This window comes from Carcharhinus amblyrhynchos, chromosome 7 (genome assembly GCF_965287045.1).
Source record: "Carcharhinus amblyrhynchos chromosome 7, sCarAmb.v2.hapA, whole genome shotgun sequence".
In the NCBI taxonomy this organism is placed as follows: domain Eukaryota; kingdom Metazoa; phylum Chordata; class Chondrichthyes; order Carcharhiniformes; family Carcharhinidae; genus Carcharhinus; species Carcharhinus amblyrhynchos.
In genome coordinates, this window is record NC_137330.1 from 51,808,484 (window position 1) to 51,827,920 (window position 19,437).

The 19,437-nt window shown below is 41.9% G+C and overlaps 1 protein-coding gene across 2 annotated transcripts in view; it reads left to right on the top strand.

Moving 5' to 3' along the window:
* The window catches only part of gareml (GRB2 associated, regulator of MAPK1-like), a 163,688-nt gene that overhangs the window by 113,757 nt on the left and 30,494 nt on the right, over window positions 1-19,437 (top strand). Inside the window, exon 4 of one of the 2 annotated variants that reach the window (XM_080193272.1) lies at window positions 12,627-13,838. In XM_080193272.1, coding sequence (XP_080049398.1) covers window positions 12,627-13,838 — 1,212 coding nt within the window. The remainder of the gene's footprint in view (window positions 1-12,626; window positions 13,839-19,437) is intronic. The other variant, XM_080193273.1, reaches the window with a different exon arrangement.

Consider the following 19,437-nt stretch of genomic DNA (forward strand, 5'->3'; position numbering starts at 1 on the left):
CTCCAGCAAGAGAGAATCTGACTTACCCCTCAACATTCAGTAGCAGTACCATCACTGAATCTCTTACTGTTAATATCCTAGAAACTACCATTGAACTGGACCTGACGTATGAATACTGTAGCTACAAGAGCAAGTCAGAGATTTGGAGTGAACTCACCTCCTGACTCCCAAAGCTTAGTACAAGGGGTGTGCTGGAATAAACACCACTAGCCTGGGTGAGGGCAGTGCCAATAACACTCAAGAAGCTCAACATCGTCTAGGACAAACGAGCTGGCTTGATTGACACTCCTTCCATCACCTAAAACATTCACTCCTTCCATCACCGAGACACAGCAGCAGTAGTGTGTACCATATAAAAGATGCACTACAGCAATTCACCAAGGCTCCTTTGCCAGCACCTTTCAAACCTGCAACCTCTACTATCTAGAAGAACAAAGGTAAAAAATGCTTGGGAATACCACCACCTACAAGTTCTCCTCCCATCCTGACCTGGAATTCTATCACTGTTTCTTCACTGTCGCTGCATCAAATTTCTGGAACCTGCCCTCCCCCTCTCCGCAACTGACAACACTATTGGTTCGTACACCATGTGGATTCCAACTCACCACCACCTTAGAAGGGTTATTAAGGATGGGCAATAAATGCTAACACAACCAGTGATGCTCATATCTCATGAACACATTTTAAAAAATCAACTGTTTCAATTTTATTATGAAGTGGAGTTTTTTCTGGCATTCCCCAAAAAAGGCTCTGAATGCAATTTTTTTTAATTTAAAAAATCCTTTTCATTTCTAAATCTGGAGGAAAATATGGTCATTATTTTTTAAACTCGAAAATGATAAAGTGCACAATTTTTGCCATTTTTCTTGCTTTAATTTAAAGGAATGAAAAGGTTCATTGCATTGTTTTGGTTGTCTCTCTGGCACCCTTGAAAAAGTCATTCAGACTTTTTGCTGGATTAAATATAAGTTTAAGTGCCTTTTTAATCCTAAAATGCACAGTTATTAGCTCGAACAAGTGAAGGAGATTGGTCAGGTGTAATCTCCCCTTTTTGAATCCATGCTGATTATTGTTTACCAAGTTGCTACTGTATGATCGATTTTATCAGTTTGTAGAGTCTGAAAGTGACACCTATTTATGTCTATCCAGAGGGGGCTGCATTAATTTTGATTGGTTCTACAGCTATAAAACAAGATTGTTCAAAACAATCAGGGGAAAAGTCTCTAGTGGTTGGATTCATTCCTGGGTCAAAGGAAGATGGTTGTGGTTTTTGGAAGCCAATCATTTTAGTCCTGGGACGTCGCTGCAGGAGTTCCTCAGGATAGTGTCCCTGGCCCAACCATCTTTTGTTGCTTGACCTGCAGTCCTATCATAAGCTCAAAACTGGGAATGTTTGCTGTTGTCTGCACAATATTCCATACCATTTGCAATTCCTCCAGTACTAACCAGTCTGTGTTCATAACAGCACAACGTGGACAATATTCAGATTTGGGCTGATAAGTGGCAAGTTGCCATACTGTCACACAAATAACAGACAATGACCATCTCCAACAAGATAGAATCTAACCATCTTGCCTTGACATTCAATGCTATTATTATCGTGTATTTCCCACCATCAACATCCTGGGGATTATCACTGATTATACAAATAATATGGCTCCAAGAGTAGGTCAGAGGCTTGGAATATTGTATTGATTAAGTCACCTCTTCTCTCCCCAAAGTTTATTGGCCATCTACAAGGCACAAGTCAGGAATGTGATAGAAAATTCTTCATTTATCTATATGAGTGTGACTCCAACAATATTCAAGAAGCTCATCACCATCCAGGACAAAGCAGCCCACTTAATCACCACCCCATCCACCACTTTAAACATTCACTTCCTTCACCACTGACAGAGGTGTAGTAGTGTGTACCATCTACAAGATGCAGTGCATGGCAAGTCTTTGACAGCACCTTCCAAGCCTGCAAGACACCATCATCTAGAAGGACACAGGCAGCAAACGTAAGGGAACACCACCTGAATTTCCTCCTCCAAGCCACATACCATCCTGACATGGAACTATATCACTGTTCCTTTACTGTTGCTGGGTCAAAATCCTCCATAACAGCATTGTGGGTGTACCTACCACCACTTGGACTGCAGCAGATCAAGAAGGTGACTCTCAATCATCTTCTGGGGGACAATTAGGGACAAGTAACAGAGTCAGTGATGCCAACATTCCATGAAAGAATTTTCAAAAATACTTGTGAATGGCAAAAAAATTGTCAAGTTCAAAGTTACGCTGATTAGATTTGATTGTTGACAATTATTCTCAGTTATAGTCAGCTAGCCATAAACAGGAATCTATTTTATAGTTACTGAAACCTTTAAGGGTAATGAGCAAACATTTGGAATGCTGTCTCTGCTCTTGAATGATTCCCTGTAAATCAGTTTTGAGAATGATTTATTTCAGGTTACTACTTTGAGAAAATATCCCACTTCTTCATCACAATACAGGAATCTTTTCATTGCTGGAGGACAGAATGAAAAGCCACATTAGCAAAGCTCCACAGCATTTTCTCATTAAGATTCCAGTCCCTGTGTAGAACTCTTTGTTAGTGTCTTTGAAAAATCTAAGTGTTTTTAGAAAAGGGCTGAGTTTGTGTGCATGTGCTTTGCTCTAAGTGCATAGACAGAGCAGTGCAGAGCAGTGGGCATCTTTTCAGTCTGCCTAGAGCAGTCAGCTTTGATTTAACCTGTGTGCTGTATGCAATGTACTTGGCGAGAAACTGTTCAAATTCCTCTTTGTTTCTTCTTGCATTTTACAAATAGTTTTTCTTCGAAGAGCTTCTGCATTACATATTTGTTTGGAAGATGACATACATTTTTATTTTCTAATATAACACAGAGAGTAAAACAGTTGGACAAGGGGTATGAATAACAATACACTTATTAAACAGTCACTCAACATTGCAATTAAATATTGTCCCAGTAGCTTTTTGGTGATGGTGGCAGTGGATTTCATTACATCTTTCAATTGTGTTGTCAAATAATTAAAAGTTAGATATAGGTATATTTTGCCAACTTTCTTTGTGTAGACTGGAGAACTTGTATTGTTTTTCCTCTTTCATAAGATGTGAATGTTGCTGGCAAGGCCAGCATTTATTGTACATTCCTAGTTGTCCTTGAACTGAGTGTCTTACAAGGTCATTTCAGATGGTTAAGAGTCATCCACATTGCTGTGGGTCCTAGAGTCATAGAGGTCTACAGCACAGAAAAGGCCTAGTGGTGCATCGCATCTGCACTGGTCAAAAACAACCACCTAACTTTTCTAATCGCATTTTCCAACACTTGGTCTATAGCCTTGAATGCCTTGGCATCACAAATGCACATCTAAATACTTCTTAACTCTTATGAGGGTCTCTGCTTCCCCCACCCTTTCAGGCAGTGAGTTCCAGAATCCTGACTGGGTGAAAAAGATTTTCCTCCCATCCTGTCTAAACATCTTGCTGTTTGTCTTAAATCTATGTCCCCTGGTCATTGATTCCTCCACCAAGGGGAAAAGTTTCTTCCTGTCTATCTGCATAATTTTTTACATCTCAATCATCTGTCCCTGTAATATCCTCTGCTAAGAGGAAAACAACTCCATCTATCTAAACTTTCTCCATAACTAAAACTCCCTAGCCCAATCCACATTCTGGTAAATCTCCTCTGCACCCTTCCCAGAGCCAACACAGCCCTCCTATAATGTGGATTCCAGAACTGCACACAATACTCTTGCAATGAATCTGGAGTCGCATGTAGGCCAGACCAGATAAGGATGGCAGATTTATTTCCCTGAAAGACGTAGTGAACCAGGTCGGTTTTAACAATGGCTGGCTTTTAATTCCAGATGGCTGTGGTGGGATTTAAACCTGCGTCCCAGAGCATTAACCTTGGCCTCTTGATGATTAGTCCAGTCATGATGTGGAGATGCTGGCGTTGGACTGGGGTAAACACAGTAAGAAGTCTCACAACACCAGGTTAAAGTCCAACAGGTTTATTTATAGCAAACGCCACTAGCTTTCGGAACTGGCCATTCCTTCGTCCTTCGTCCGTCCTGAACTCCCACCCACCTGATGAAGGAACAGCCAGTTCCGAAAGCTACTGGCATTTACTACAAATAAACTATTGGACTTTAACCTGGTGTTGTGAGACTTTTTACTGTGAATAGTCCAGTAACAGTGCCACTACCTTCCTTGTCCATTGTACGCTCGTAGTGATTTCAACATTTTCTACCCTGGCTAAGCGTATCCAGAAAACTTGCCTTTTTAAGTTTCTAAGTTCATTTATTAGTGTCACAAGTAGGTTTACATTAATACTGCAATGAAGTTACTGTGAAAATCCCCTAGTTGCCACACTCTGGTGAGTACACTGAGAGAGAATTTCGCATGGTCAATGCACCTAACCAGCACGTCTTTCGGACTGAGAGGAAACCCACACAGACACAGGGAGAATGTGCAGACTCCTCACAGACAATGACCCAAGCCGGGAATTGAACCCAGGTCCCTGGCACTATGAGACAGCAGTGCTAACCACTGTGCCGCCGTGCACAGAAGTGCACTTTAGTGTCTGCTTTCCCTCAATAATGTTTTGGTATCCTCACAATCCCATCCGCAGTCAAGTTCAACATGAGACTATTGAGATTTTGGTCATGGAAAAGTAAATTGAATTATGGAATGTGATCCCAAACACACAAGTATCCTGAGATTTAGCGAAATATCAGTAAGTTTAAGTTATTCCGTCACTTTCATTTGATGGCCATAGTTTGTGCTGATTTTCAATTGTGTGTTGTTTTTTGAGCTGTCAGTTTTGTTAAAGTTGATCATCATCTTTTCTAAGTGTTTATGTTGGATCAAATATATTTGCTCAAATGTATGAGTATACAAACATAATTTGTTGCATGGAAGATGGAAAAAGTATTATTCGCTCAGAAAAACATATAAATTAAGAAGAGTAGCCATTCAGCCCCTCAAACCTGCTCTGCCATTCAATGAAATCATGGCTGATATTGATTGTAACCATAACTCTACATTCTGGTCTACCCCCAATCACATTTCATCCCTCGCTCATCAAGAATCTGCTTCCCTTGCCTTTTGTGGAACGGAGTTCCAAAGGCTCTCGATCTTCAAGAGAAGAAAAAATCCTCATCACTGTTTTAAATAGGTGACTCTTTATTTTTAAACAGTGGCCTCCCACAAGAGGAAATATCCACTCTGTATCGATAATATCAAGATCCCTCAGGATCTGAAATGTTTCAATCAAAATCACCTATCGCTCTTCTAAGCTCCAGTGGACACAGGTCTAGCCTCTTAAAGCAAACTGTCCGATCAAGGTATTAGTTTAGTAAGTTTTCTTTGAACTACGTCCAATCCGATTATATCATTCTTTAAGTAAGAGACCAATACACTACACAGTACTCCAGATGTGATCTCACCAATGTCCTGTTTAACTGAAACATAACCTTTCTTCTTTTGTATTCAATTCCCATTGCAATAAATTATAACATTCTATTAGCTTTCTCAATTACTTTCTGCATCTGCATATTAGCCTTTTGAGATTCAGGCACTTGGCCACCCAGATCCCTCGGTATCTCGGAGCTCTCAGTATTTAGACAATATGCTTCTTTTTCAATTTTCCAACCAAAATGGACAATTTCCCACTTTCCAACATAATACTCCATTTGCCAGGTGTCACTTAACCTGCCCATATTTGCTTGTAGCCTCCTCCTGTCCTCTTCACATCATATTATCCTACCTAGCTTTGTGTCATCAGCAAATTTAACAACCATACTTTCACTCCTTCCATCCAAGTGATTTATATAAATTGTAAAAAATCGAAGTTGCCGCACTGATCCTTTTGTCATGTCATTCATTCCATCTTGCCAATCAGAGAAAAGCTTACTTGTGTCTACCATATGTTTCCTGATTGTTAATCAATCTTCTTTTTATGCCAATTTGTTGCTCCCTACATAATGAACTTATAATTTTAGCAATAACCTTTGATGTGGCACCTTATCAGATACCTTCTGCAAATGTAAATACAATGCATCCACTTTGTCCACAGCATGTGTTACTTCTTCAAAGAACTTCAGTAATTTGGTTAAACATGATTTCCTTTTCACAAAACCACATCGACATTGTCTATCTTTTTCTAAGTGCTCTAGTATAATGTCTTTAATAATAGCTTCTGACATTTTCCCTGTCATAGATGTTAGGCTAACTGACCTGTGGTTTCCTGCTCTTGTCTCCCTCTCTTTTTGAACAAAGGAATTGCATTGGCAGTTTTCTAATCTTGTCGAACCTTTCCCAAATTGAGGGAACTTTGGAAAATTAAAACCAATGCATTGACTGTCTCACTAGCCACTACTTATAAGACCCTCAGGTGAAGTCCACCAGGACCTGGAGATTATGCAGCTCGCAGCTCCGACAGCTTTCTCAGTGCCACTTTCCTGGTGATTCTAATTATCTTGATTTCCTCCCTCCCTCTCATTTACTGGAATGTTATTTCTATCCTCTATTGTAAAGACTGATGCAAAATACCAGTTCAATTGAGCTGCCATCTCCTGTTCTCCATTGTCAGTGTTCTAGACTCTCTTTCTGTAAGACCAACGTTCACTTTGTTAACTCTTTTCTTTTTGAAACATTTATAGAAACTCTTACCATCGGTACGATCTTACCAGCTGTTCATGTCACGCTCTTGCCAGCCAAATGGGAAAATCCTACCAGTGTGGCCATAAGATTCCACCCATTGTCTTTATATTCCTAGTAGGCTTTCTCTTGTATTTTAATTTTTCCTCCTCGTCAATCTTTTAGCTGTTCTTTGCAGTTTTTTATATTCTGTCCAATCTTCTGACCTGCACCCATTTCTGTCCATTCTTTAAGTTTGATACTATCTTTAAATTTTTCAGTTCACCGTGGATGGTAGGGCCTCCCCTTGGAAATTTTCTTTCTCATTGGGTTCCATCTGTTCTCTGTATTCTGAAATATCCTTTTAAATGTCTGCCACTAAATCACATTGACCTATCCCTAGCCTAAATTGCCAGTTCACTTTAGTTAACTGAGCTTTTATGCCCTAATAATTGCCCTTATTTAAGTTAAAAATACAAGTCTTGGACCAACTCTTCTCTGCTGCAGTCTGAATTTAAAATTCAATCATACTGCTACTTAGGGGCACCTTGACTATAAGGTCCTTAATTAATCCTATGTTGCTGCATAATAGTAGACCCAGTATAGCCTGCCCTCTGGTCAGCTCCAGAATGTGCTGCTCTAAAACATTATCCTGAAACATCTTATGAATTCCTTTGGACATCAGATCTTTCTAGTCTGTATGTAGATTAAAATCTTCCATGATTATTACCATACCTTTCTGACAAATTCCCATTGTTCCTTCCTTTATATCCTGTCCTACTGTAAGGTTACAGTTACAGGGTGTGTACACCATTCCCATGTAACTTTTTGCCTTCATCATTTCTAATCTCTGCCCAAATCTTTTCTATATCCTTGTTTCCTGAACTCGGGTCATCCCTCCTTAATGTACTAATACCATCAGTAATTAACAGAGCCACCCCTTCACCTTTCCTTACCTTCCTTTCCTCCCTCAATGCCAGAAACTCTTGGATATCTAGGTTCCCATCCATATCATCCTGTAGCTCTTGCTCGGTAATGGCTATCAGATCGTACTTAATTATTTTTATTTGCACTCTCAGTTCATCTGTTTTGCTGTGAATGGTATTGCATTCTGATACAGAACCTTTAAATATCTTTGCAAACTCTAATCTCATCTGCTGATTGACACTTAGATTTGTACTCTTAAAACGTATTCCTATCCTGTCATTATCTGTTTATCCTTTCTCTCTTGTCTTCTCTGTTCTTTGATTTACTAGATCCCTCCAAATTTATTTCTTTGCCCCACTATTTAGTTTAAAACCCTCTCTACATCTCTAGTTGTGCAGCTCACTCGAATGCTGAGTCCCAGATCATCTCAACAGTACAGCCCCCAATTTCCCTGGACTGATGTCAGTGCCCCACAAACTTGAACCCACTCCTCACATACCAATTTCTGAGCTATATATTCATCTCTCTCAATTTTGTGTACTCTATGCCACTTTGCACATGGCTCAGGTAATCAGAGGTCATAACCTTTGTGGTTCTGCTATTATAATTTAATGCCTAGCTTCTCCTACTCTCTGTGCAGAACCTTTTTCCTAGTTCTACTATGTCGTTGATACCTACACGAGCCACAACAACTGGATCCTCCCCTCCCACTGCAAGTTCCTCTCCAACTCTGAACAGATTTCCTGAATCCTGGCACCGGACAAGCAACATATCTATCTGAACTCCCACTCTTTACTGCAGAGAACAGTGTCGAACCCCCTTCTCTATATTGTCTCCTACTGCCACTGCATTCCATTTTGTTTCCCTCACTTGAATGGCTTCCTATATCATAGTACTATGGTCAGTTTACTGATGCACTCTGCAGCTCCCGCTCTCTTAGGAATAAGCTGAGAAAAACTTAAACCTGTTGGACAGTTGCAAAGACTGAGGCTCTTGCATTCCACCCTCTGGTCCCCTAATTTGTCACTTTCGCAGTCACATCCTCCTGTCCCTGACCATGGACCAAATCAGAAGACCTTATTTGTGTGGTGTGTGACTTTGTCCTGCTACAAAGCATACAGGTAGCTTCCCCCTTCCCTGATGTGTTGCAGAATTGGCAGCTCAACCTTAAACTCAGTGACCCTTAGCCAAAGCTCCTCAAGTCGCAAGCATGTACCACCCTCGATCACATCGGTATCCAGGATCTTCCACGTGCTATGCCTTGACACATCATCTGTCCTGCCATCCTTAATGCATTTTAGTTAATTACTTAATTATATTATTCGCTTATTTTCCTTTTTAATATATTTTATTAACTTTACTATTGATTTGTATACTATTTTAAGCCTTAGGACTGGAACAGACCTTAACCACCAACCAGATAATAAACAAACAGCTAGCACCTTTCCCTGGAGTGAACTAAGAGCGAGTTCCTACAGGTGAGAATTGAAAACGAAAGGAACATGTCTTTCTCCCCTGACCTCATTAAACTCCCAGCTACGAACTTGAAGGCAAAGCTGCAATTATTCCCCTCAGATGCACTAAAGAACCGTGAAATTATAGTAAACGGAACTGGAGCGAAAGAAACAAGATTCAACCAGTTAGCTAGTTCGCTACTCGGCTCTCTCAACAGTGTTTACCCTGCCTAGGGCTGGAAGAAAGAAACTTATCTATTTACATAGTGTTTTCCAGCTACTGCTAATTACAGGCTAGATTTTTCAAGAACAAGAATAATACTTTAAACACCTCAACTCACCAAACTCGCAGGTATGCGTTCAATTCCTGACTTGCACTCATTTGTCTTGACTGCACTAAAGAACATTGAATTCAGAAATATTGTTCCAAAGTCGTCCAATCACTATAAAAATTCTATTGCAATCTTTCCATGTTCCTGGATTTAAACCATATTCAGAAAGATGCCATTAATATTTCATTTTTTCCCTGTTCGGAGGTTTTCCTTGGCAAATTCAGCAGTCTTGTATTGATGACTGACAGACAAAAGATATGAGAAATAGAATAACATACAGCAACTTTCAAATCTTGGATTTGGACGGATGAATCATACTGATCGCTTTGCACCTCTATATTTGTTTGTATGTGTTTTCTCCTCCGAATGTTCGTACATTCATCCTTATGCATCTGTTTGAGTATGTATGCATTTTTCCCGATGTGTATTTATGTGTTGTTTTGTACATGTATGTACAATTCCTCCTTTCTATGTATCTTTGTGTTAGGAAATGAATGGAACACCGTATCTGAAGCAAAATAAAACTAGAAGATTGCACAAATAGTGCTTTAAAATTAAATACTTTTGATGCGCTTTGCAGGGTTCGTAATAATGAATACATTTGTGAAATGATGGTGAACTATCATTTTTCCAGCCTATTGTGAACCTGTGTGGAAGTCTTGTGTAACAGCTGGCTTGGTATTTTTTCTAACAAAGTTAAAATACAGGAATCCAGCATTGTACTGTTCAAAACCGCCACAGTTCTAATCCTACGAATGAGTCAGATATTCTATTTTGCTGAGGGCAGAAGTTCATCTGGCTGTTGAATCTTCTTTATCCAGGTTTGAATCCAACGATAAATTCACTGATCCTGAGCCTAGCTGCACTTAAAAACTGTGCAGCTGGAAATCACACCATAGTGCCAATTCTCTGGCCTGTCCTTTTTTCAAACAGGCTGGGAGCACGATTTGCCAATTGACCCTCCTGTGTACATCTATGGATTTTACAGCCTACCTTCTTAACTCATTCTCAATCCTATATCACATCACTGGGGAATTGATTCCTTTTGGTAGGAAGGAGGAACTGGAGTATTGAACTGGAGTATTGCGCGCAATTACAGGCATCGCACCTTAGGACGGATGTCAAGGACTTAGAACAGATTTAGTAGAAAGACTTTAGAGGGATGAAAAACTTCAGTTATGTAGCAAGATGAGTGCAGCTGAGATTGTTGCCCTTAGGGCAGAGGCGATCAAGAAGTGATTTGACAGAGATATTCAGGTCAAGAAGGGTTTTGTTAGAGTGAATGAGGAGAAATGTTTCCACTGGTGGAAGGATCAGTGACCAGAGGGCACAGATTAAAGTAATTGACAAAAAAATATAGCTGGCATGAGCAAAAAACATTTAAGTGGTGATTTGTTATGATCTGATATGCACTGCTTGGGACGTGATGGGAAATAGGTTCAGAAATTTTCAAAAAGCAATTGGATAAATACTTGAAGAAGAAGAAAAATACTGGGCTCTGTGGAAAGATCAGGGAAGTGGGACTAATTGGATAACTGTTTCAAACAGTAAGCATAGGAACGATGGATGGGATGGGCTCCTCCTGTGTTATATCATTCTAAAAGGCAGGTGCCTAAATCTGGAGTTTTCTTCCACTTGTAATAAATCAAACATTTCCTACATTCTGACCCAAATGGTATTTTGCAGTTTTGTCTTGGTGTACAGTAACTGTGGACATTTTTTTCTCTGCCTCTGAATTGCTGCTTGAAATCAGATCAGTCATTTCAAGGTGGAATTAATGCTAAGTCTGCAGCCTGTTTTCTGTTGCCTGGGTGCAAATCCTGAGTAATCTGACATGTTGCGCCAAGGGAAGTGTAGATGGAAGAGTATTATTTTAATTCAGGGTGTGTGAGAGACCCTTGTGTGTTAAAATTAGCATTACATTTCAAAATGTATTACAAGTGCCTGTGCTAGCTTTTTTCTGTGGTAATACCCATTACTCCTTAAGGTGATGCTGTATTAATGGTCTTCAGTATTGAACAAGTCTTCCAGATGATTTATATGGCACAATGAGGACAATTTTCGGTGAGAGTTTTTTGTGTTTTGTAAAAAGCCTGGCTTTCACCTGCATGCTCTGGCCACTAGGTGGTACCACAGAGCACTTCCTGGTCTGCTTCCCCTCAGCCACAATGCTCTCCAAGAAGAGTACTTGACGTTTTTTCAAAATTTGACATTTTTAATTGTAAACTTTAGAGCAATAACTGTGATACCAGTTTGTTATTGTCAACACTTCTTCTCACTCCTCTTCCAATTTGATGTTCTGGACTGTCCCAGTCACTGCTCTGCTGTAAGCCCGGCCAAAGTGGCTCCTGCTGCCACTTCCTGCTCCCTCCTGTTGAATGCTCAGTTGGTATCAGTAGCTGCTTCCCCAAACCCCGCCCCCCCTCCCAACCCCGCAATACCACAAAAATCTGACTCTGCTCTGAATTTAGGAACAGGATAGACTCTTTAACCCTTTGACCATGCTTCATCCTTCACTGAGGAATCTTTTAATGTTCTCCCATTGTCTCTCTTCTTCATGGATCTCTTACTCTCCTTTACTTCATCAACCCCAACTCTCGTCTTCGCTGGAGCCTTTCTCTACTTTGCTTAGTGGCCGCCAATCCCACTCGACATTTTCCTTCAAACCCAACCTATCTTACTCAATTTTCTCTCTTTTGGCCTTTATCTTTGCCATTGTCTGTTGGCATTATCCAATTATATCCCATCTTCTAACTCTGCTTGACCTTTAGACTATTTAATCTTTATTTCTGTGCAGCACCTTCAGAGATTGGCTAATATACAGAAGGTCAGTAAGGAATGTATCAAAAGGCATTTCTTTGTGTTTCACATTTCTTCTGTCTGCTAGCTTAGCTGGACCTTAGCCCATTTCTTTAACTAATTTAAAAAGTTGTATGTGGGGAATCTGAAAGCATGTTTCTGTGTCAGCCTGCACAGTGACATAGCTGTGCCGGAATCAGGGCCTCAGCATGTTCATTGTCGAAGAAATATAGGGATCTCTCCAACGTAATTACCACCACTGCCACTGGTTAAGGCCCCTTGTTATTAGCAATGTCAGGATTGTTTAGTCCCTATTATAAGGTCACCCAATGATTAAAAATTGTAGACGTGACAAGTTATGATAATGCATTAAATGATATTGAGACATTTTGTGGTATAATATTAAGTGTGTTATTCGTTAATCCAGCCTATTTGAACAATCCTAACATTCTTTGTTTCTTTTAGGTGGTCTCTGGTGAATTCAGTGAAGATAGTGAGGTTTACAATTTCACACTGCATGCTGGTGATGAGTTGACACTGATGGGCCAGGCTGAGATCCTCTGCGCCAAGACTATAAAAGAAAAATCCCGCTTCAATACAATACTGCGAAAACTGGGCAAGACGAGCACGCTCAGCAAACAAGTCAAAGGCAAGATGCCGTGTCTTATCTGCATGAATCACAGGACCAATGAGAGCTTAAGCCTTCCCTTCCAGTGCCGAGGGAAGTTCAGCACTCGTAGCCCCCTTGAGATACAGATGCAGGAAGGAGAGCATACCATCCGCAGTATTATAGAGAAGGTCCGGTTACCGGTTAATGTCACTGTTCCTTCTCGTCCACCCCGTAACTCCTATGACCTTCACTGCATACGTGAAGGACATCGCTATAAACTTGTCAGTATTATATCAAAGACTGTAGTCCTGTGCTGCATCATTCGTAAGGATGACATTATACCTTTGCACTTTCTGCTGCTCTCGGACATGCCCAGGTTTGTGCTCCCTGAAGGCTTAATACGAGGCAACCCTCTGTACGAGAAATTGGTGCAGGAAATAACGTTGTTTAGCCAGGAGCACTTCAATGCTGATGAGTACTCAAAGGCAGTCCGAGAGGTCAAAACAGACTTCACTGATGACTGCACTAGTCCACGAAGAATCAGGGTTTGCTTGCAGGGATATACAACCAACTCGCTGAACTATGCCCGAGATGAACTAACCCAGTCATTTCAAAGGCTGTCCATGTGTGCTTTCAGTGGTGCTATGTTGCACAGCAATGGGGAGGTTACCTTTCAGAGGTGCAGGGATTCTATTGGGGAGCAGCAGATCATGCCGCATGAATTATTGACTCCGCCAGAGGTTGATGTGGACAGAGAGTATGTGACACCAGATTGGACAGAAAATTATTTTAGGACTCAGGAGCAGCCTGAGATTCCCTATGAGGAGCTCTGGACCAATCAAACTCCAGATAATTCAAAGGATCCCTGCAGCCTGGTGACAGAGAGTGAAAACAAAGCACAGCAGAGTTCGATCTCTTTCTACTCTCATTCCACTGCGTCCCCAAATGAGGATCCTGTTCTTTCAACACACTTGGCTGTGTTACAAATGGGAGAATCCAGAATGCCAAGCCCACCCCCCGTGCCTCCAAAATCAGAAGCTGTGAGTATCATAGCAAATGGATCAAGTGTAAGTTCTTTTTTAATGTTTCAACTGCAAGGGGCAGAATTGTGGGATGGTGCATTATGTATTAGTGTTCCAGCACATTTGTGCTAAGGGATAATAAAGGATAGGTTCATACCAGCAATTGTTAAATGTAAAGTTCCCAGTCTAAATCATTCAGAACATAAGAACATAAGAAATAGGAGCAGGAGTAGGCCATCTAGCCCTTCGAGCCTGCCCCGCCATTCAGTAAGATCATGGCTGATCTGTTGTGGCTCAGTTCCACATTCCTGCCCTCTCCCCATAACCCTTAATCCCCTTGCTTATCAAAAACCCATCAACCTGCGTCTTAAAAATATTTAGCGAGGCAGCCTCCACCACCTCAACGGGCAGAGAATTCCAGAGATTCACCACCCTTTTGAGTGAAGAAGTTCCTCCTCAACTCCGTTCTAAACTGCGCCCCCCCTTTATCTTGAGGCTGTGTCCCCTAGTCCTACTGTCCTTTCTCAGTGGGAAGAGTCTCTCCACCTCTATCCTATCCATCCCATTCATCATCTTATACATCTCAATGAGATCTCCTCTCATTCTTCTAAACTCTAATGAGTACAAGCCTAGTTTATTCAGCCTCTCCTCATAGCTCAAGCCCCTCAACTCCGGTATCAGCCTAGTAAACCTCCTCTGCACTCCCTCCAAGGCCAAAATATCCTTGCGTAAGTACGGTGACCAAAACTGCACACAGTACTCCAGCTGCGGCCTCACCAATGCCCTATACAGCCGCAGCAAGACCTCCCTACTTTTATATTCAATCCCCCTCGCTATGAAGGCCAGCATCCCATTCGCCTTCCTGACCACCTGCTGTACCTGCAGGCTGGGTTTTTGCGACTCATGCACAAGGGCCCCGAGGTCCCTCTGCACCGTCGCCTGCTGCAGTTTTTCGCCACGTAAGAAATAGTCCTTCCTACCATTATTCCTACCAAAGTGGACCACCTCGCACTTGCCAACATTAAATTCCATTTGCCATTTCCTGGTCCATTCGCCCAGCCTGTCTAGATCCTTCTGCAGACTCTGCACACCCTCCGCGCAATTTGCCGTTCCCCCAATCTTGGTGTCATCAGCAAATTTCGACACCATACACTCGGTTCCCTCCTCCAGATCATCTATATAAATGGTAAATAGCTGAGGCCCTAGCACCGACCCCTGGGGCACTCCACTAGTCACCAACCGCCAATCCGAATAGCACCCATTAACCCCCACTCTCTGCCTCCTATTTGACAACCAATCCTCTATCCACGCTAACACCCTACCCCCAACTCCATGCCCCCTTACCTTCTGCAATAACCTCTTGTGAGGTACCTTGTCAAACGCCTTCTGAAAATCAAGAAAGACCACATCCACAGGCTCCCCTCTATCCACCGCCCTAGACACATCCTCATAGAACTCCAATAAATTTGTCAGACACGACTTCCCCTTAACGAAACCGTGCTGCGTCTGCTCTATCAAGCAATTCCCCTCAAGATGCCTCGCTATTTCCTCCTTGATGACGGATTCTAACATTTTACCTACAGCAGACGTTAAACTAACCGGCCTATAATTCCCTGCCTTTTGCCTGCCACCCTTCTTAAACAACGGCGTAACATTAGCCGCTTTCCAATCTTCCGGCACTTCCCCGGAATCCAGCGACGTTTGGAAAATAACCACCAAGGCATCCACTATCACCTCCGCCATTTCAGGAAAGCACCTAGTGGAGATGATAGTGAAGACTTTATGAATGAATCCTCTTAACATGGAATTTTGTATTCAGGGTGCTATATATAAGATATATAGTTTCCAAGCACAGAATTTAGTGGTCTGCATATGTCCATTAAAATGAATGGACCAAGGAACCTGCAATGCTGACTAAAATCGTCTCCCAAGTATGCAGACCTGCAATTGAAACCCATTGTTTCTGCCTGTTTATTGTCAGCAAATCATTGTAAGTTTAAGTCTATTTATTAGTTTCACAAGTAGGCTTACATTAACCCTGTAATGAAGTTACTATGAAAATCCCCCAGTGGCCACATTCCAGTGCCTATTTAGGTACACTGAGGGAAAATTTAGCATGGCCAATGCCCCTATCCAGCATGTCTTACGGATTGTGGGAGGAAACTGGAGCACTCAAAGGGAACTCACATGGACGAGGGGAGAATGTACAAACTCCGCACAGTGATCCAAGCCAGGAACTGAACCCGGGTCCCTGACACCATGAGGCAGCAGTGCTAACAAATGCATTTATAGGAAGTGGGTTTGCCCATTATGTGAGGGTATTGACCCATTTAAAATACTGAACAGAGCCTTGAATGATTTATGATGATTGATAAAAATGTATTACTGATATTATACAGTCCAATTTCAAAACTACTGACTGGAATTGATCAATTTGATGGGTAAACATTATTTACTTTGTATAAATAGGGTCAATCATCAATGCTTTTATCTTTGGTAACTTTACGATTATCTATATTCATGTTGTCTGAAATGTTCCACTTTCAATGCTATAAAATTGACAGAAGTGCCTTACTGGAAAATGCTTTGCTGTGTTTTTCAAGGTGTAGAACTCAGTGAAAAATGTGTCACCTAAATTTGTGAGAGATTATAGTATCTTATAAATCTACCAATCAGAACAGTATATGATCTTACTGTGCCTTTAAGAAGTCTATTTATATCATGTTTCTTGTGAGGCGTATGTTTAAAATTCAGTTCTGCCTTACCTGGTGCCAATCTGTTTTAATCTGAACTAATGCATTTTAGTTTATTTTGGTTTTTCCCTGGGGGTTACAGAGTAGGATTTGATTAAGTTGATTTACAAGAAACAAAGTCCTGAAATAATGGGGAGAACTACAGGAAAAGTGAGTTTCTGCATGGTCCTGAGAGAAGCAAGAATGCTCCCTCGCATACTCTCTCATGTTCTCTGTCTTGTGCTTTGGAGGGTACTGTTTAAGTGTCAAAAGAAAGGTCGCTCTCTCTCTCTCTCTCTCTCTCTCTGTCTCTCTCCAGAAATGTTCAAAGGTTCTAGAGCACATTCCCCGCCCCCTCAACCAGACCCTCCACACCCCCTCCCCTGCATACGCCTCCACCCCTGCACACACCCCCACCCCCGCGCACGCGCGCCCCTCCCCCCTCGACCGTTTTGGATGATACTGTGAACATTCCTAGTCACTGGACTTAGCATGACGAATGCACTAACCAGCACATCTTTCAGACTGTGGGAGGAAACCAAAGCACCCAGAGGAAACACGAAACCCACAGAGACATGGGGTGAACATGCAAACTCCATACAAACAATGAATGACCTAAGCTGGTAACTGAATCCAGGTCACTGTGAGGCAGCAATGCTAACTACATGCCAGTGTGTGTTCAGCTTTGGCCAAAGTGTCAGGAATCATACCTGCAGAAGTTATATGACTGTCTCTCATATGTTTTCTGGCTTCATAAGTACCCTGACCATGGTTTTCTCCCGGCCACCTGATGAAGGGACAGCCTGTTCCTAAAGCTTGCGGCATTTGCTACAAATAAACTTGTTGGACTTTAAGCTGGTGTTGTGGGATTTCTTTCCGTTTATGGTTTTCACCAATAGCCCTTGCTTTGGAAAAAAGTCACCATCAGCTTTATTCACACAGCAGTCTTTTATACTCGTCAGCCATAACAATTCTCTCACTTACAGGTATATCTTCCAAGACCATATAAACAAAACTCTCTGGGTGCTGCTACTAAGGTGCTGCCATGTTTTATCTCCTAAAGTATGATGTGTCTCTGATCCTAGTGCCAGCTACCATGATTCTCCCTCTTCCTAACAACTTGTGTCTGCCTAATCTTGTGCACCGTGCTATCACATTTGAGGTTACAGATGGTGTGAACCTGGAAGAAGTTACTGGAATTGAATTAGTTTGTAATATCTAGGTAAAACCCAGCTGGTTCAAGGGCACGGCAGTCTGCAGTTGCAGTCCATCCCAGCTTTCTGATATTTATTTGTTTGGAATGTGAGCATCAAACTCAGACAAGCATTTATTGGCAATCCCTAATTTCCCCTGTGAGCATAGTAAACTATCAGGTGGAAAAGTGGTAAAATGTTGTGTTGCCATTGTAAGGCACAAAGTCATGCATTGCTATTTTAGGCTTGGCTATGCCTCTGAGTTCTATGTCATCATGCCTAGTGTTCTATAAGTCGCAAACAGGTCCCCACCACTTGCCTATCTGCTCTCTAAAATGTAACTGACAGTACAACTCAAGGCCTGTATCACCATAATCTGACCATTTGTGATGGATAATGAGGCTGACATTATAGTCATCATTATGAATTATTCCATTTGAGACTGAAACTGAACCTCTGAATATGAGAGTAAAAAAATGGTTCAATCTTAGTAAGGAAACTGTAGAAGGCATCTACAATCATAGAATCCTTACAGTGCAGAAAGAGGCCATTTGGCCCTTTGAGTCTGCACCGATCACAATCCCTCCCTGGCCCTACCCCCATATCCCTACACACTTTACCCATTAATCCCTCTAACCTCAGGACACTAAAGGGGCAATTTTTAGTATGGCTAATCAACCTAACCCACACATCTTTGGACTGTGGGAGGAAACTGGAGCACACAGGAAACCCACACAGACACGAGGAGTATGTGCAAACTCCACACAGACAGTGACCCAAGCCGGGAATCGAACACAGTTCCCTGGAGCTGTGAAGCAGCAGTGCTAACCACTGTGCTACCGTGCCGCCCAACATTCCTTGACCTACTCTCTTCACCTGGGCATTCTGATTCCTTGGTGAGGTGCTGCAGGTGGATCTAATCTGCCCCTGGTGTGCCTATGATATGCCAAAGGAATGGAATTCCCCGACCCTACAAACTTTGGAAAGGTCAGCAGCATAGTTTGGGCAAGTACATCTTGTTACCAATGCTGCTTGGATTTTCAGCTTCACAACTGTGACTTCCAGAACTCCTGAGGTTGATCAGCAAACACAGTAAGTCAGTTTAGTTCCTTTTGAATGTCATGATGTCAATCATCATTGAATCCTTAGTGTACAGAAGAGGCCATATGGCCCATCGAGTCTGCACCAACTCTCGGACAGAGTATTTTACCCAGCCCTCTCCCCCTCTCTATCTCTGTAATCCCACACGTTTACCATGGCTCATCCCATCTAACCTACACATCTTGGGACACTAAGGGGCAATTTAATGCCAATAGCCAATCTAGCTAACCTGCACACATTTGGACTGTGGGGGAAACCATAGCACCCAGAGGAAACCTGCACAGACACTGGGAGAACAGGCAAACTCTATACCAGCAGTCACCCAAGGCTGGAATTGAACCCTGGTCCCTGGTGCTGTGAGGCAGCTGTACTAACTATGGTGGCACTGGGACATCATGCCAACGCATGCAAAATCTTTATAATGGTGCACAGATGAACCTATCACCACTTCAGTTTCACCTTTCATTGCAGCATAACTTCTTTATAAGTAACTTATGGTTTATTTACTGTTACTAACTCTGCCAGTTGCTCTTTAATCAGTAACCAATCTCAAAACACCAAACAATGGTCATATTGCAATAGTCACTGACAGGACCAGGAAAGACCACTTCTGTCAAT